Below are 17980 nucleotides of genomic sequence, written 5' to 3'. Positions count from 1 at the left end.
TATGAGTAATATGTAAGATAGTATATCAGCTTTTTGAAAATATAAAATTTGGTAATCAAAACATAATATTGATTATAACTTCTAAACTAATGGAGATAACAAAAATACAAGTTGACTATCAAATTCCTCATGAAATTTTACATAAGCTGTCAGATTTTCATCGACATATATGCAGTACTAAAGAGATGAGAAGAAAAATTCTGAAAATGGACAAAAATCGCGATTTTTCCTGAATATATATATGGAAAAATTATGAAAATGCTTCATCTCTCCAAATAAGTTCCAAATTTGTAATTAGCAGTATTTTATGGTGTAATTAACGAGAAAAACATTTATTTTGCTATATGAGTAATATGTAAGATGGTATATCAGCTTTTTGAAAATATAAAATTTAGTAATTAAAACATAATATTGATTATAACTTCTAAACTAATGGAGGTAACAAAAATACAAGTAGACTATCAAATTCCTCATGAAATTTTACATAAGCTGTCAGATTTTCACCGACATATATGCAGTACTAAAGAGATGAGAAGAAAAATTCTGAAAATAGACAAAAATCGCGATTTTTCCTGAGTATATATATGGAAAAATTATGAAAATGCTTCATCTCTCCAAATAAGTTCCAAATTTGTAATTAGCAGCATTTTATGGTGTAATTAACGAAAAAAACATTTATTTTGCTATATGAGTAATATGTAAGATGGTATATCAGCTTTTTGAAAATATAAAATTTGGTAATCAAAACATAATATTGATTATAACTTCTAAACTAATGGAGGTAACAAAAATACAAGTTGACTATCAAATTCCTCATGAAATTTTACATAAGCTGTCAGATTTTCATCGACATATATGCAGTACTAAAGAGATGAGAAGAAAAATTCTGAAAATGGACAAAAATCGCGATTTTTCCTGAGTATATATGGAAAAATTATGAAAATGCTTCATCTCTCCAAATAAGTTCCAAATTTGTAATTAGCAGTATTTTATGGTGTAATTAACGACAAAAACATTTATTTTGCTATATGAGTAATATGTAAGATGGTATATCAGCTTTTTGAAAATATAAAATTTAGTAATTAAAACATAATATTGATTATAACTTCTAAACTAATGGAGGTAACAAAAATACAAGTAGACTATCAAATTCCTCATGAAATTTTACACAAGCTGTCAGATTTTCATCGACATATATGCAGTACTAAAGAGATGAGAAGAAAAATTCTGAAAATAGACAAAAATCGCGATTTTTCCTGAGTATATATATGGAAAAATTATGAAAATGCTTCATCTCTCCAAATAAGTTCCAAATTTGTAATTAGCAGCATTTTATGGTGTAATTAACGAAAAAAACATTTATTTTGCTATATGAGTAATATGTAAGATGGTATATCAGCTTTTTGAAAATATAAAATTTAGTAATTAAAACATAATATTGATTATAACTTCTAAACTAATGGAGGTAAAAAAATACAAGTAGACTATCAAATTCCTCATGAAATTTTACATAAGCTGTCAGATTTTCATCGACATATATGCAGTACTAAAGAGATGAGAAGAAAAATTCTGAAAATAGACAAAAATCGCGATTTTTCCTGAGTATATATATGGAAAAATTATGAAAATGCTTCATCTCTCCAAATAAGTTCCAAATTTGTAATTAGCAGCATTTTATGGTGTAATTAACGAAAAAAACATTTATTTTGCTATATGAGTAATATGTAAGATAGTATATCAGCTTTTTGAAAATATAAAATTTGGTAATCAAAACATAATATTGATTATAACTTCTAAACTAATGGAGGTAACAAAAATACAAGTAGACTATCAAATTCCTCATGAAATTTTACATAAGCTGTCAGATTTCCATCGACATATATGCAGTACTAAAGAGATGAGAAGAAAAATTCTGAAAATAGACAAAAATCGCGATTTTTCCTGAGTATATATATGGAAAAATTATGAAAATGCTTCATCTCTCCAAATAAGTTCCAAATTTGTAATTAGCAGCATTTTATGGTGTAATTAACGAAAAAAACATTTATTTTGCTATATGAGTAATATGTAAGATGGTATATCAGCTTTTTGAAAATATAAAATTTAGTAATTAAAACATAATATTGATTATAACTTCTAAACTAATGGAGGTAACAAAAATACAAGTAGACTAACAAATTCCTCATGAAATTTTACATAAGCTGTCAGATTTCCATCGACATATATGCAGTACTAAAGAGATGAGAAGAAAAATTCTGAATATGGACAAAAATCGCGATTTTTCCTGAGTATATATATGGAAAAATTATGAAAATGCTTCATCTCTCCAAATAAGTTCCAAATTTGTAATTAGCAGCATTTTATGGTGTAATTAACGAAAAAAACATTTATTTTGCTATATGAGTAATATGTAAGATAGTATATCAGCTTTTTGAAAATATAAAATTTGGTAATCAAAACATAATAATGATTATAACTTCTAAACTAATGGAGATAACAAAAATACAAGTTGACTATCAAATTCCTCATGAAATTTTACATAAGCTGTCAGATTTTCATCGACATATATGCAGTACTAAAGAGATGAGAAGAAAAATTCTGAAAATGGACAAAAATCGCGATTTTTCCTGAATATATATATGGAAAAATTATGAAAATGCTTCATCTCTCCAAATAAGTTCCAAATTTGTAATTAGCAGTATTTTATGGTGTAATTAACGAGAAAAACATTTATTTTGCTATATGAGTAATATGTAAGATGGTATATCAGCTTTTTGAAAATATAAAATTTAGTAATTAAAACATAATATTGATTATAACTTCTAAACTAATGGAGGTAACAAAAATACAAGTAGACTATCAAATTCCTCATGAAATTTTACATAAGCTGTCAGATTTTCACCGACATATATGCAGTACTAAAGAGATGAGAAGAAAAATTCTGAAAATAGACAAAAATCGCGATTTTTCCTGAGTATATATATGGAAAAATTATGAAAATGCTTCATCTCTCCAAATAAGTTCCAAATTTGTAATTAGCAGCATTTTATGGTGTAATTAACGAAAAAAACATTTATTTTGCTATATGAGTAATATGTAAGATGGTATATCAGCTTTTTGAAAATATAAAATTTAGTAATTAAAACATAATATTGATTATAACTTCTAAACTAATGGAGGTAACAAAAATACAAGTAGACTATCAAATTCCTCATGAAATTTTACATAAGCTGTCAGATTTTCACCGACATATATGCAGTACTAAAGAGATGAGAAGAAAAATTCTGAAAATAGACAAAAATCGCGATTTTTCCTGAGTATATATATGGAAAAATTATGAAAATGCTTCATCTCTCCAAATAAGTTCCAAATTTGTAATTAGCAGCATTTTATGGTGTAATTAACGAAAAAAACATTTATTTTGCTATATGAGTAATATGTAAGATGGTATATCAGCTTTTTGAAAATATAAAATTTGGTAATCAAAACATAATATTGATTATAACTTCTAAACTAATGGAGGTAACAAAAATACAAGTTGACTATCAAATTCCTCATGAAATTTTACATAAGCTGTCAGATTTTCATCGACATATATGCAGTACTAAAGAGATGAGAAGAAAAATTCTGAAAATGGACAAAAATCGCGATTTTTCCTGAGTATATATGGAAAAATTATGAAAATGCTTCATCTCTCCAAATAAGTTCCAAATTTGTAATTAGCAGTATTTTATGGTGTAATTAACGACAAAAACATTTATTTTGCTATATGAGTAATATGTAAGATGGTATATCAGCTTTTTGAAAATATAAAATTTAGTAATTAAAACATAATATTGATTATAACTTCTAAACTAATGGAGGTAACAAAAATACAAGTAGACTATCAAATTCCTCATGAAATTTTACACAAGCTGTCAGATTTTCATCGACATATATGCAGTACTAAAGAGATGAGAAGAAAAATTCTGAAAATAGACAAAAATCGCGATTTTTCCTGAGTATATATATGGAAAAATTATGAAAATGCTTCATCTCTCCAAATAAGTTCCAAATTTGTAATTAGCAGCATTTTATGGTGTAATTAACGAAAAAAACATTTATTTTGCTATATGAGTAATATGTAAGATGGTATATCAGCTTTTTGAAAATATAAAATTTAGTAATTAAAACATAATATTGATTATAACTTCTAAACTAATGGAGGTAAAAAAATACAAGTAGACTATCAAATTCCTCATGAAATTTTACATAAGCTGTCAGATTTTCATCGACATATATGCAGTACTAAAGAGATGAGAAGAAAAATTCTGAAAATAGACAAAAATCGCGATTTTTCCTGAGTATATATATGGAAAAATTATGAAAATGCTTCATCTCTCCAAATAAGTTCCAAATTTGTAATTAGCAGCATTTTATGGTGTAATTAACGAAAAAAACATTTATTTTGCTATATGAGTAATATGTAAGATAGTATATCAGCTTTTTGAAAATATAAAATTTGGTAATCAAAACATAATATTGATTATAACTTCTAAACTAATGGAGGTAACAAAAATACAAGTTGACTATCAAATTCCTCATGAAATTTTACATAAGCTGTCAGATTTTCATCGACATATATGCAGTACTAAAGAGATGAGGAGAAAAATTCTGAAAATGGACAAAAATCGCGATTTTTCCTGAGTATATATGGAAAAATTATGAAAATGCTTCATCTCTCCAAATAAGTTCCAAATTTGTAATTAGCAGTATTTTATGGTGTAATTAACGAGAAAAACATTTATTTTGCTATATGAGTAATATGTAAGATGGTATATCAGCTTTTTGAAAATATAAAATTTAGTAATTAAAACATAATATTGATTATAACTTCTAAACTAATGGAGGTAACAAAAATACAAGTAGACTATCAAATTCCTCATGAAATTTTACATAAGCTGTCAGATTTTCTTCGACATATATGCAGTACTAAAGAGATGAGAAGAAAAATTCTGAATATGGACAAAAATCGCGATTTTTCCTGAGTATATATATGGAAAAATTATGAAAATGCTTCATCTCTCCAAATAAGTTCCAAATTTGTAATTAGCAGCATTTTATGGTGTAATTAACGAAAAAAACATTTATTTTGCTATATGAGTAATATGTAAGATAGTATATCAGCTTTTTGAAAATATAAAATTTGGTAATCAAAACATAATATTGATTATAACTTCTAAACTAATGGAGGTAACAAAAATACAAGTTGACTATCAAATTCCTCATGAAATTTTACATAAGCTGTCAGATTTTCATCGACATATATGCAGTACTAAAGAGATGAGAAGAAAAATTCTGAAAATGGACAAAAATCGCGATTTTTCCTGAGTATATATATGGAAAAATTATGAAAATGCTTCATCTCTCCAAATAAGTTCCAAATTTGTAATTAGCAGCATTTTATGGTGTAATTAACGAAAAAAACATTTATTTTGCTATATGAGTAATATGTGAGATAGTATATCAGCTTTTTGAAAATATAAAATTTAGTAATCAAAACATAATATTGATTATAATTTCTAAACTATGGGATATATACAAGTTGATTATCAATTTCTTCGCCAAATTTTAAGTAAGGTGTCGGATTAAAATTTTTAAATTAATTCCAAAAAGTAATATACAACTAATAAAAATTCAACACAAATTTTCGAATATTTAGTTTTTTTTATTAGCAGTATTTCAATCACTAAATTTAAAGGAATCGAAAAAATTAAAATATAGTAATATGAGCAAATTCTTAAAGTTATTAAAGTTATTAAGATACGGATGTAATTGGACACTATTTTTAAATGTATGGAAATAATTGAATATCCACAAAATGATTGTTTTGATGATATATTAATATGGTAAAAAATCAAATCAAGGTGAACAAAATACGAAAGTACAGGTACAGCATATTTACAATTTTGTTAGTGTGCATACGTTTGAATAATTGAATATGTTTATAAGAGAGAGAAAAAAAAACGTATCGGAATAAACATGTATCGTAGTATTATGAATAAAAATATTTTTGAACGGTTATTTATATTTATTGTTATTATTGTTTGAAACAATAATGCCCCGAACAGTTTAATAGCATCCCCAGTATATCTATCGTAGCGATATGTGAAAGGAATAATAGGCAAACTTTTATTAATGTACAGCCTACGACGTATTTATTTCCATAGCAGCGGTTACATTTGGAATAAACATTACATAAAATTACATTGTAAAATAGATTTGAGAAGTTTTAAAACGCTAAACACGTCAGTTTTGGGTGCAGCTGCCGTCATACAGTCGGAGTAATGGAAAGATGCCCCCGTAGAATACTAATTGTAAAATTGTTTTATTGCTTTGTGTATGTCTGTCTGCCATCTAATTTACATAAAAGAAGACCTATAATGTTTTCAGTTTGGAAATTTCGTTACGTACAATCGTTTCTCACGTCACACTTTTATAATATTTAAATTCGAATTTCCTATTTTATCCTTTTCGGTTTTTCTCGTGTTTCTAATCTAATTTCGTCCCGCCACAAAAACATACATTAAAATTAAATCGTCTCTACTTAATAAACCTGCAAAGCTCGTCTTTTGTTAACAGTTAATGGCAAGAAAAAATTTAAAAGGCAGAAATTTCAAATTCAATATAATAGTTTCAAAAATCAAATTGGTGTATAGCCACTGAACTGACACGGAACAAAGTCAGGAAAATACTGATGTCGAATCATTTTCTATCGTTATTATTAGGTTTGGTATTAAATTTTAAAGGTTTTTTTTATCACGAAGATTAATATTGTTTTCAGACAGAGTTAATTTTATTACAATCAAAGAAACTGTCACTGCTGTCTTGATATTTCTGTTATCAGTATATGGTACCTAATTTTAAAGTTTTAAAGGTCGCATCGCATTTTCAGGCAGAAAATCGATTCTATTTCAATAAAATTGTCGCCCATTGGTGTGTTGATGTTTCTGTCATCAGCATGATATTTTTTTCAGACAGAAAGTTCTCTTCTATCTCTTCTTTCATTAAAAATGTAGCATAATTTTACAATGAATGATATGCTTAGTTTTTTTTTAATCTAAATATGCCTTTTTAGTATCCTCTATTTTTTTACAGGGCTATTGTTTTCTTTTGCCGTGTTTTCTGCCTTTTTTTAATTCTGTTGCACTGCTTGTTCTTTTTCTATTTCCTATATTTCGAAGTTTTTTTGAATGTTCAATATTAAATTGGTGCTAACTTTTACTAATATCTATTTATTTAGTCTTATTTGTTTTGCTATTGGAATTAATCTAGCTATTCTTAAAGGACAATGGATATAAAGGGTGTATTTTCATTATTTTGTGTGGACATCATCCAAGACTCTAAAGCTTTAAAATCTTGCTCAAATTGTTTCATTATAATTTGATTTCATTGCTCTTAAATCTTTATCTGTGATATTTAGCAATGTTCTAAGTTCTAAAATGTCGAAATAAGTTTAAAGTAAGTTTTCTTCATCGGATTGATATATAGAAAATAAAATCAAGTCATGGTCAATGAGACATCTTTAATTTTGTGTTAAAAATGATCAAAATATAGTGATTGTGATTACAAGCATGTAAAAATCAGTGATTAGTCATAGATTAAAATATTGGGAGGCTCGTCCTCATAGTACAACGCCAAAACAATTTATATCACAGTACGGTACGAAACAATCAATGATTCACCACACACATTTTACGCGATTTTGTAATTTGTAAGAAACATTTTTTCCTTAATGTCTAGTACCCTTGTCAGATACGACTGCCGATTATTTATCCGCGATCTTTTAAAATGGTTTTCACGTTTCCCATATTTGCGTCTATTTAGGAAGGTTTGGTTTACATGTTTCAGACATGAAAAAATTTCAATGATGATTCTTCTCACGAAGTGGCTCAGTTTTTTTCAGGCATGTTAATCGCTAGTCGTTACACTACTACTTGTACACGACATATCAGGATGTAGATGGGGGGTCAAACTCGATACAGTTTGTTGACTTGTTGTCAATGTTTACAGTTGAAAAATAGCTGGTCTGATTGTCTTATTTTCAGTGATGCCAGTAGTTTAGTAGGTGCGTTGATTTATTGTTCACGGAGGTTTTATTTCTATATTAACAATATATTAGATGCACAACAGTGTGAAGTAAACTTGCAGGATGCAATATGGTCACGTGGGTCCAATCTGGTGTATGGAATCACGACTTGCTCAATGAATAATTTTTTCTGATCAATTTATTCGCTCATTGTGTATAATTATTGATAGTATTGTTCCACAATCATCATCATCATCTGTCACATCTGATAAATATTTTTTAAATGCAACCGAACTATATGTTTTGGCATTTAAGTTCATATTTGTTTAGTTTACAAATCTATATACTTGTTCCATCGTCCCGTGCTCATTACGAAACCCAAATTGATATTTTGCAATAATCTTTTTTTTTTCTATTATATTATTAAGCTTCTTTACGTATAAGTTCTCGAAATAATTCGTTATTATCGGTAGTAAACTTAGGTTAGTGTTTAAAATTTATATGAGTGAATTAGCTTTAAAAACTAGTTAGAAAAAGTCCAAAATAATTGTAATTAATTCAATAATATAACGAAGAAAATTATTTAGTAAAATAATAAAGTAAATAGGCAGCGTTAAAAGATAGTGATAATGATTGGGATTGAAAAGTATCACTTAGACATGCTAAAAGCGATTGTATGAATGAATATAACGGCAATCTGGAATCATTTTTCCGATGGTTATTCAATTAAGTTTTCTCACGAATTCGGACGTGTTTAGTAAAGTAAGACATTCAAAGTACGTTGCCCAGATAGTATGATCGTGATATGTACGTACGATGCGTAAATTTGTATTAGTATTCAATATGTCTGCCTTTCCATGAGACCACGGTGCAAATAAATATGGTACTGCCGATATTTCCTTTGTTAAAAATAGCTTTCTCCACTTCACCATACATATTCATACTCATATCGTGTAAAAATAACAATATTTTTAATATTTTTAGTTAAAATCCAACCAGTTTTTCATAATTTTCCTTAATAGTGTTCATAAAATCGAGATCTATGACTGTAGGCGTATATTTAATCCAAAATATATTTCGTGAATATACTTGCTTTTGTTCACTCCACATAAGCTTAAGACTATAGAACACATGGACTGAAAAGTCCCGCCTCTAACAAAGGAAATGCGTTTTTTCTTGTTCAAAATTGGCTTTATTCATCAACGTAATCTCCATTAAGAGCCACACAAATGTTACATCGCCGCCGTAACATTTCATTACCACTTTTGTAGAACGATTTATCTTTTACCTCAAAATAGGCCTGTTCACTCAAATAACGATAGTTTTGATTACGAAGTAACGTGATGGATCCATCTTTCACCCACTGTCACATACCGACGCAAAAATTCCGGCTTGTTACGTTTAAACATGGCTAAAGATTGCTTAGAATTATCTACACTTTCTTGTTTTTGGTCAGCAGTGAGCAAACGCGGCACCCACTTTGAACAGTTTTCTCATAGTGAAATGCTCATGCAATATAAAACCAACACGTTCTTTTGATATATTTACGATGTTAGCTGACTCACGCAACTTTACTTTTCGACCACTCAAGACGATTTTGTGGATTTTTTTGATGTTTTCTGTTGTTACCTCATTATTTGGACGTCTACTGATTTCTGCATCATCGGTGTCTCGACGACCACGTTTGAAGTCTGCAAACTAACGTGTTATTGTTGTTTCTGATGAAGCTGAGTTCTTATAACACTTTCCAGGCCATTGCTTCGCTTAAACGGTATTTTTCCCCATCAAGAAGCAGTGCAAAATTAAAAAAACGAAATTGTTTTTGATCCATTGTTTTGAAAATAACAAAAATCGTGCCACTCTTAGCACAATAACTCGCAAACTTATGAATAGAATGTCATGAAATTTTAACAGCTTTCTTTTGAAGGTTAGTACTAACAGAACACGCGGTGAATGCAATTCGAAGTTTTTGTGTTTACGTAATCTCTCTTGATATTTAATTCTTTCGGTGACTGTTGGTACCCTAGGTGTTTGTAGATAGTTTTTGGATAAGTTTTGATAATATTGATATTGGATTTCCTTATACAACTCCATAGTTGAGTATGATAAGTCCACACTGGCTTCAAAATTTGTTTATATATTGACAATTTGTTGTGAAATGACTTGGATTGTTACTCAAGAAACCATTATATTTTTTGAGCCTCATACAAGGTTCTACTGGGTTCTTCGTAATATGATCTTTCTACTACTTGAGAGCTTGAAGCTTGGTTCACAGACGGAATTACTACATCTATTAATCCACTCAGTAATGTTATTGACAGCTCTTTGTAATCTATTTGCAATTGTCTCAATGTGGTTACTTGTAAAGAATAAGCTATTATCATCAGCAAATGTGAACATTATTAGTTCTTCACATTTATTTAACAATTTATCATGGAGTTATTGGGTTTATAACTCCACATCTTCTTTTTTATTTTTTTATGTGGATATATGGATTTTATTATTTTAGAAGTACTTAATTTCAGCAAATAATTTCACCCTCTAGCTATCTATCTTTATCTTATATTATAAAAATATTAGCGACACAGTGTTTATTTCTCATTAATTGTAATTATTTTTGGTTACAGAACCTCAAATAAACTTACGGAAATCGAAAATCTGTTGCCTGCTTGGAAAATGTTGGAAAGCCGATTGGAACAACTTCAAAAGGATCTGATGGAGGACGGGAAGACAATACATCTGTTAGATTCTGTATTGACCAACGGTCAGTTTACCGATCAAACAGCGACTTGTGTGAGGGATGTTGCTAAATTGCTGTCGGAGTCTACTTCACATCAGGTAAATACGAGAAAAGTTCAAAGAATGAAGCAGTAAAAATATTAAAACCATTATATATGCGTCTTTGGATGATATCTCGAAACGTTTACAGGTTATCCCATTTTCACCAAAGCCGTTTTAATTTCGAATTTTGTTTAAGTCACTTTATTTGTCTAATAATAATTACTGAAATCCTCAAACTTGGCAATTGCAGCTTCTCTGTAGATTCGGTTTGGTGTTTTTGTGTCAAACGCGAACAAAAATGACTAAGAAGACTTTTACACAGACAGCTACAATATTATAACAGGTCAATTGAAAACACGCCGACCTACAATAGTAAAACACATTTTTTTAGCAAAATTAGTTTTTTTATTCAATGTAATTCCCTTCAAGGGTGATACATTGATTATAGAGACCCTCCAACTTTTCGATACCATTTTTGTGGTACGATTTGTCCTTCGCTTCATTCGACGTAAATTTCTGCCCAGCGAGCAGGAAATAGTCGCTGGAGGCCATATCTGGAGAATACGGTGGATGAGGAAGCAATTTGAAGCCCAATTCATGGATTTTTGGCATCGTTTTTACTGACTTGTGACACGGTGCATTGTCTTGGTGAAGCAGCACTTTTTTTTTCAATTGCGGCCGTTTTTCGACAATTTCGCTCTTGAAACGGTCCAATAAGGCTATGTAATAGTCGCAGTTGATAGTTCTTCCTTTTTCAAGGTAGCCAGTGAACACTTCATGCGCATCCCAAAATACAGATGCCATAACCTTGCGAGCCGACTGTTGCGTTTTTCCACGCTTTGGAGCGGGTTCATCGTGTGCAGTTCACTCGGATGACTGTCAATTCGACTTCGGAGTGATATGATGGAACCATGTTTCATCCATTGTCAAATATCGATGCAAAAACCCGGGTTTATCAGGCTTGATCATCTTCAAACACTGCTCCGAATCATCAGCCCGTCGTTGTTTTTGGTTAAAAGTGAGTTCGGGTGGCACCCACTTTGCACAGAGCTTGCTCATACCCAAATATTCGTGAATGATATGATGTATACGTTCTGTTGATAACGTTAGAGTGTCTGCTATTTCATTCAATTTGAATTTACGGTCATTCAAAATCATTTTGGGTGTCCACTGCGTTCACCGTCTTCGGTGCTCATTTCACCATGTCTAAACTTAGCATACCAATGCTTGACGGTTGATTTTCCTGGAGCAGTGTCCGGAAACTCGGCATCAAGCCAAGTTTTTGCTTCAACTGTATTTTTTCCCCTCAAAATATATTATCAGCACGCGAAATTCCTTTTTATCCACTTTTTTTCACAATAACAAAAGTTGCTTCACTCCAAATGCTATAATTCACAAACTAGTAATCCGAGAGCTGTCAAATTTATACACGCATCTCTTGAGGGTTAAGGCTAACTAAAAAACATATGGATTTAATTCTAGTAGCGCCATCTATGTGTCAGGCTGGGGACTTTTCAATTGACCTGTTAGAATGCCGAGAGGCAGTAGGAAACGGGTGGACTCATTGTCGATGCCAATATGGAAAATAATGAGACAACAGATGACATGGCAATGATTTAAATATAAAGTTAAAGATATATTTAACTGAAGCTGATATAGAGAAAAGGATTTATTGCATCTGATACAAAAATCACTAAGATGATGAATATAATAAGTATAGTATTATGGTAAATATAGATGATATGAAGATGATAATAAATTAATACCATTAAGTGCGAATGACATGTGTCATTTAATTTATTTATTATACTTGATATTGGAAGTTCATCTCAAGTTTTTCGACTTTATTATGAAATATAATTAAGAACTTAAGGGCTATCTTATTCACCCGATTTTTCTCCGGTTGTTTTTTTCTTTCCGAAGCTCAAATTATTTACAGTTAACTAACGATAATTATGAATAACTTTTAGTTATTGTTGTTTCTTTGATAAATACAGACAACTATAATGTTATAAAATTTCGAGAGACATTTGAAAGGGGGAAGGGGGTATTTTAATGCAACCAAAGCTGATTGCCGAAGCCAACGTAGAAAAGAATGGGACACTGCGACAGTTTTATTTTATTCAACGCTGTCCACCGACCTATATACAGGAGCTTCGTTGTCCCTGGGGTTCCTGTGGGAGTACATAAATATTAGTTTCGGCTGGGTTCGGGGTGAAAATAGCCGGTAATAATCTGACTATGCTGCTTCGAGCGTATAGACTGGCCCTGGGCCGAACGATCTCCTACGAACCTCTACGATCCGATATTAAATTTGTATTTTTACGCTGATTCCGTGGAACATTCTTCGCGACGTGACTGGAAAGCCTAAGTCCGGTTGCGATTAACGATCCGGAAATGGTGGTCGGCATTACGTTTGTCAGATACCGGACTGCCGAATTCTCTCTCTCATCTCTGTCTCACTCTCTCTTTCTCTGTTTTTTCTTCTTTTTCCTTTTAACTTTCTGCTTTACTATTTTAAAATTCACTTCTCTCTCCTCATATCTTATCCATTTATATTTTTAATGGTCTTCAGTCATCAGAATCGTTCTTCAAATGTCTATAATTGAACGTAATCAAGAGTCAGTTGTACGACGTGACTTTTCACAGATATTTTTTTAAAAGGTCTTCAAAATATTCCTTTCTTTTATAACTTAACATAGAAATGTTAAGTTAGGGAAAAATTAAGGTAATATTTTTAATGACCTTCAGTAATCACAATTGTTCTTGAAATGTTCATAATTAAACGTAATCGAGAGTTAGGTACACTTAATTATTTTTTTACAATACAGATATTTTTTACAATTTATTCAAAATATTCAAAAAATAGTTTTTATCGAATATTGTGACATCTATAGACCCCCCTTTATGGGGGAGGTGAAACATGAAGGTAGTGCTTTGTTATGAACTCTTCTAAACTGGATCATTTTGGTTTTGTTAAAATTTAAAATAGAATGTTTAGAATGATATTAGTTATCTAACTGTTTTAAAATTAGAATAAAATATCGTTTGCAGTCCTTAATAAAGAACTATTAATATTGTATTATACAGTATACCTATTGTTTTTGGTTAAGCGAAGGTCACTTTTCCAACATATGCGTCTCAAAAGTTATGTAGGAAGAATTTTAACTCGGCAGTAATAGAATTTTTTCGGGCTGTATGTATATCTGTAATTTTTCAGTATAGACTCAAAATATTGAAAATAATTGCTGGGAGGACTCTCCACTCTCCAGTTTTCTATGCTAGGTCAGTAAACTTCAGTTGTTTATAGGTCTTTAACCAAAATATGGAACGAGTTAGGAATAGACTATTAGAATAGGCTATAAAAAAGTTCTTTTGAATAACTTCAGGTATAAATACATTATTTTAAATTTTGTACATTAACTTCATGAATAAATCAGTATTATAATTCAATCTGGCAACACTGTCCTCTGTATTTCTGTGGAGTTCATCTGTCAACTGTCTTGTTTGCAGTGCTTGATTTTGTCGGTTTTTGTTCGTTTTGTGAGATTTCTAAGATTGGATGAAAATATCAAACAAAGAATTTGTCTTAAATTTTGTACGAAAATTGCTAAAATTCTTTGATTTTTCTCCTACCACAAAACCCATTCATCTTTGTCATACACTGTATAATAACCATGGTCGATTTGGCAACGCCGCGACTGGAAACGGGATTCACGGGAATGAAGTGTTCGACGCTGGAGCCACGGTAATGAAAAGCGTCGCGACGCATACTAAGCAGCGCCAGCCTGATTGGCAAAAGCTTCGACTTTCTGTCTTGCTGCTGCTTCCCACTTGTTTTACACAACGTTCACAATAACTATAGATCCACCGGGAAAAAATATCTTAAGCGATTTTTGATCATTTTTGGCCCCACGTTGTTGAAAAGAATAAAACCCGACTATAGAGAGAAAAAACTTAATAGTCAACAATTGAACAGGTGAATAGAATTACAGATGTAATAGAAAATGCCTAGGAAGGCCAATAATCTATATTCTTAGATGTAGCAGAAGCTTTCGAGAAGATATGGCATGACTTGTTCATTAGCTACTGAAAATCGATCGGTTACCGAAACGACACACTGTCAACCATTATTAAAATCCTACATTACAGTCATAATATTTAGAATCATACGAGAGGAAGCATACTTTACAATAAAATAAGCTAAAAGTAGGTCTATTTCAAGGAAGTATATTGGGGCCAATTATTTACCTATTCTACACATGTGATATACAACAAATTAAAGATATCATCGATGGCTATATTTGGTAATGACCTTGCGATTCCTGCTGTCGGAGACAATAGCGAAGAAGCCGCACAAAAATTATAACAGGCAAGTAACAATACAAATAATTGGATTGCACAAGCAATAATAACCTAAATAATACTATCATTCCATGTAGCAACAGGGCTAAGTATCTCGGAATGAATCTTGATGAAAAACTTCGCTCGAAAGATTGTGTAAAAAAAAGAACTGGAGATAAAATATAGGAAAATAGATTGGTTAATTGGAAGAAAATCACAATTATCAGTACATAATAATTTGCTATTATACAAGCAAGTATACGGACATGAACGTTCCGCAAAAAGTAATATATTTTTTTTATTAATCTCTTCTTCAACAACTTCTTCTAAACTTCAGCAATCTGCTCGTAAGCAATAAGTATTGTTATATGATTTTCGTTATACAATATAACTATACTGCTGATCTGCTGTTAAAACTGATAATCTAAAGACTATTTTAACTTATTCTAGAGATTATTAAATCTCATTCTATGTGTCTATTAATCAATTTGTATAGTAGTTTGCGTTTGAACCTACCACACTACACTGTCATCGCGTACATTTAACTGTTTGGCGAGTGCATTGGAATGCACTAATAATCTTTCAGAGTACTTGGCACTAACACTCGTTATGGGTCCTAAGGGGATATGACGCAGCATCAGTTTGTTGGAGACGTAATATCGGCATTGGCGATGACTCGTAACACTTTACTCTGAAACCTCTGGAGGATATCTATGCTAGATTTGCTAGTAGTACCCCACAGTTCAATATCGTACATCCAAATGGGCCTTAGTATTGGCTTATACAGCAAAATCTTGTTATCTATAGATAATTTATATTTACGCCCTATCAGCCAATATATTTGGTTTAGTTTGAGCCCAAGCTGTTTGCGTTTTGTCACTATATGTTTTTTCCATGTCAAACGTCGATCAAAATGCATTCCCAAATATTTAACGTTGTCTGTTTGCGGAAGTTTATAATTATTCAATTTTACTGAGAGACATGTTCTTCTACAAAGGGTGAATGTCACATGGATAAATTTTTTCTCATTTGCTTTGATACGCCACGTTATCAATCACAATTCGACTTTGTTAAGATGAGGTTGGAGGTTTCTTGTGGCTGATATTGGATCCTCGTGTCATGATAAAACCGTTGTATCGTTAGCGTATGTTGCAACAGTAGCTTTTCTTGTAGGTCGGTCTGCTGTATACAATAGATATAACAATGGGCCAAGAATACTGCCCTGCGGAACACCCGAATATATTGGGTGTAGGTCGGTGTATTCGCCACCCTGTTTGACAATAAAATGTTTGTTTGTGATGTATGATTTCAAGAGTTGAAAGTGTGTATGGGGCAAAAGCTTTTTCAATTTAACATGCAGTCCAGTCTGCCACACCTTGTTGAAGGCCTGAGATATATCGAGAAATGCAGCATTATTTTTTATCGTTTAAGTTTTTGTTAATTTGGTTGACTAATCTAGGTATTTGTTCTATTATTCCGGAAGCCAAATTGATAGTCTGGAATAATATTTCTCTCTTCTGTGATTATTCTGAGCCTCTTAATGTATAGTTTATCAAAAATTGTCGAGATCACAGGCTTATAGGATGATAGGAGGAGACGTCTTCTGATTTTTTCCCAAGTTTAAGAATCATAATGATTTGAGTCACTTTCCAAGTGCTAGGAAAGTGATTAAGTCTTAGAATGATATTAAGAAAAGTAATATTAATACGTATTCCGAACCAAAGTCCTGAGATGTATTGTAGGTGTGTCCGACAGGATTGATTACTTAAACCGTGATCTTGAGATACCGACTGTCACTCAGGAAATCAGGAGAATTGTAAAGAGACATGAAGACAGACTTCATTCTCATGTCATTATCGAAGTAATACAACTCTTGGATAACACCAGAATACGACACAGACCCAAAAGCATCAAACTATCTGATTTTGTGAGATGCATTTAAGAGAAAAACAACAGTATTAATACATAAACATTATTATACCAGAGACTAAAATGGGGTCCTCCTAGATATATACCGTATATTTAAGCAATTGTAAAGAAAAATTGTAGATTAGTCGTCAACGACTGGTAAAAATATAAAAACAAATTAGAAAAACATTGTCCCCTGTATTCTCTGGCGTAAAAAAATTGGTGAAATATGGGATATTTTTTAAAGAATACACGTAAAAACTATTTGTTCTTTTTCCAGGGTTACCCGCTTCCAGAATTATTCACTGAAGGATCGTTTTCCGACAGTGGGATTTCGGACGAGGGTTCCGAACACGAGATCGGAGAGCGACAGGGCCGTTTGGCCGCCATCAGGAGATTGGTGAGACAACTGGAAGTGGGATTATCGCCTGATTCGAAAGCTCGTTTTATCATGAGGGAGAAACTATCGGCTGCCGAGGAAGAGTTGAAAGCCCTGCAAGTCAGATGCCGTAATTTAATAGTGAGAACGGCGGCCTGCTCGCATCCAGTGTTGGAAAGGTTAAGGTAAGTAAATATAAGATCACCAGGTATACCGGAAAAACTACATAATTTTCCAGAAAATGGAAACATTTATTTATTCAAAGCATTGACCATTTGAATCTATAACAGGTCAATTGAAAAGTCCCCGGTCTACCATAGTAAAACACATTTTTTTGGCAAAATTAGTTTTTTATTCAACATAATTAACTTTTTGATATAATTTTTGTACTACGATTTGACCTTTGCTTCAAAATAGGCCTCAGTTTCGGCGATTACCTCTTCGTTCGACGAAAAATACTTCCCAGCGAGCATTCTTTTGAATCTGAGCCCATTTCATGG

General features: G+C 31.3%; 1 protein-coding gene across 1 annotated transcript in view; it reads left to right on the top strand.

Annotated features, from left to right (window-relative positions):
• klar (klarsicht) overlaps nt 1-17980 on the top strand; it is a 193451-nt gene that overhangs the window by 167211 nt on the left and 8260 nt on the right. The window contains exons 17-18 of the mRNA XM_076404789.1: nt 10696-10906; nt 17382-17665. Of these exons, the coding sequence (XP_076260904.1) occupies nt 10696-10906; nt 17382-17665 (495 nt within the window). The remainder of the gene's footprint in view (nt 1-10695; nt 10907-17381; nt 17666-17980) is intronic.

Source organism: Rhynchophorus ferrugineus, unplaced genomic scaffold (assembly GCF_030347505.1).
Source record: "Rhynchophorus ferrugineus isolate W39M unplaced genomic scaffold, kcgeb_rfMv2 rfM5, whole genome shotgun sequence".
Lineage (NCBI taxonomy): Eukaryota > Metazoa > Arthropoda > Insecta > Coleoptera > Curculionidae > Rhynchophorus > Rhynchophorus ferrugineus.
Note: the sequence above shows the minus strand (reverse complement) of the source record. Positions and strands in the feature narration are given on the sequence as shown.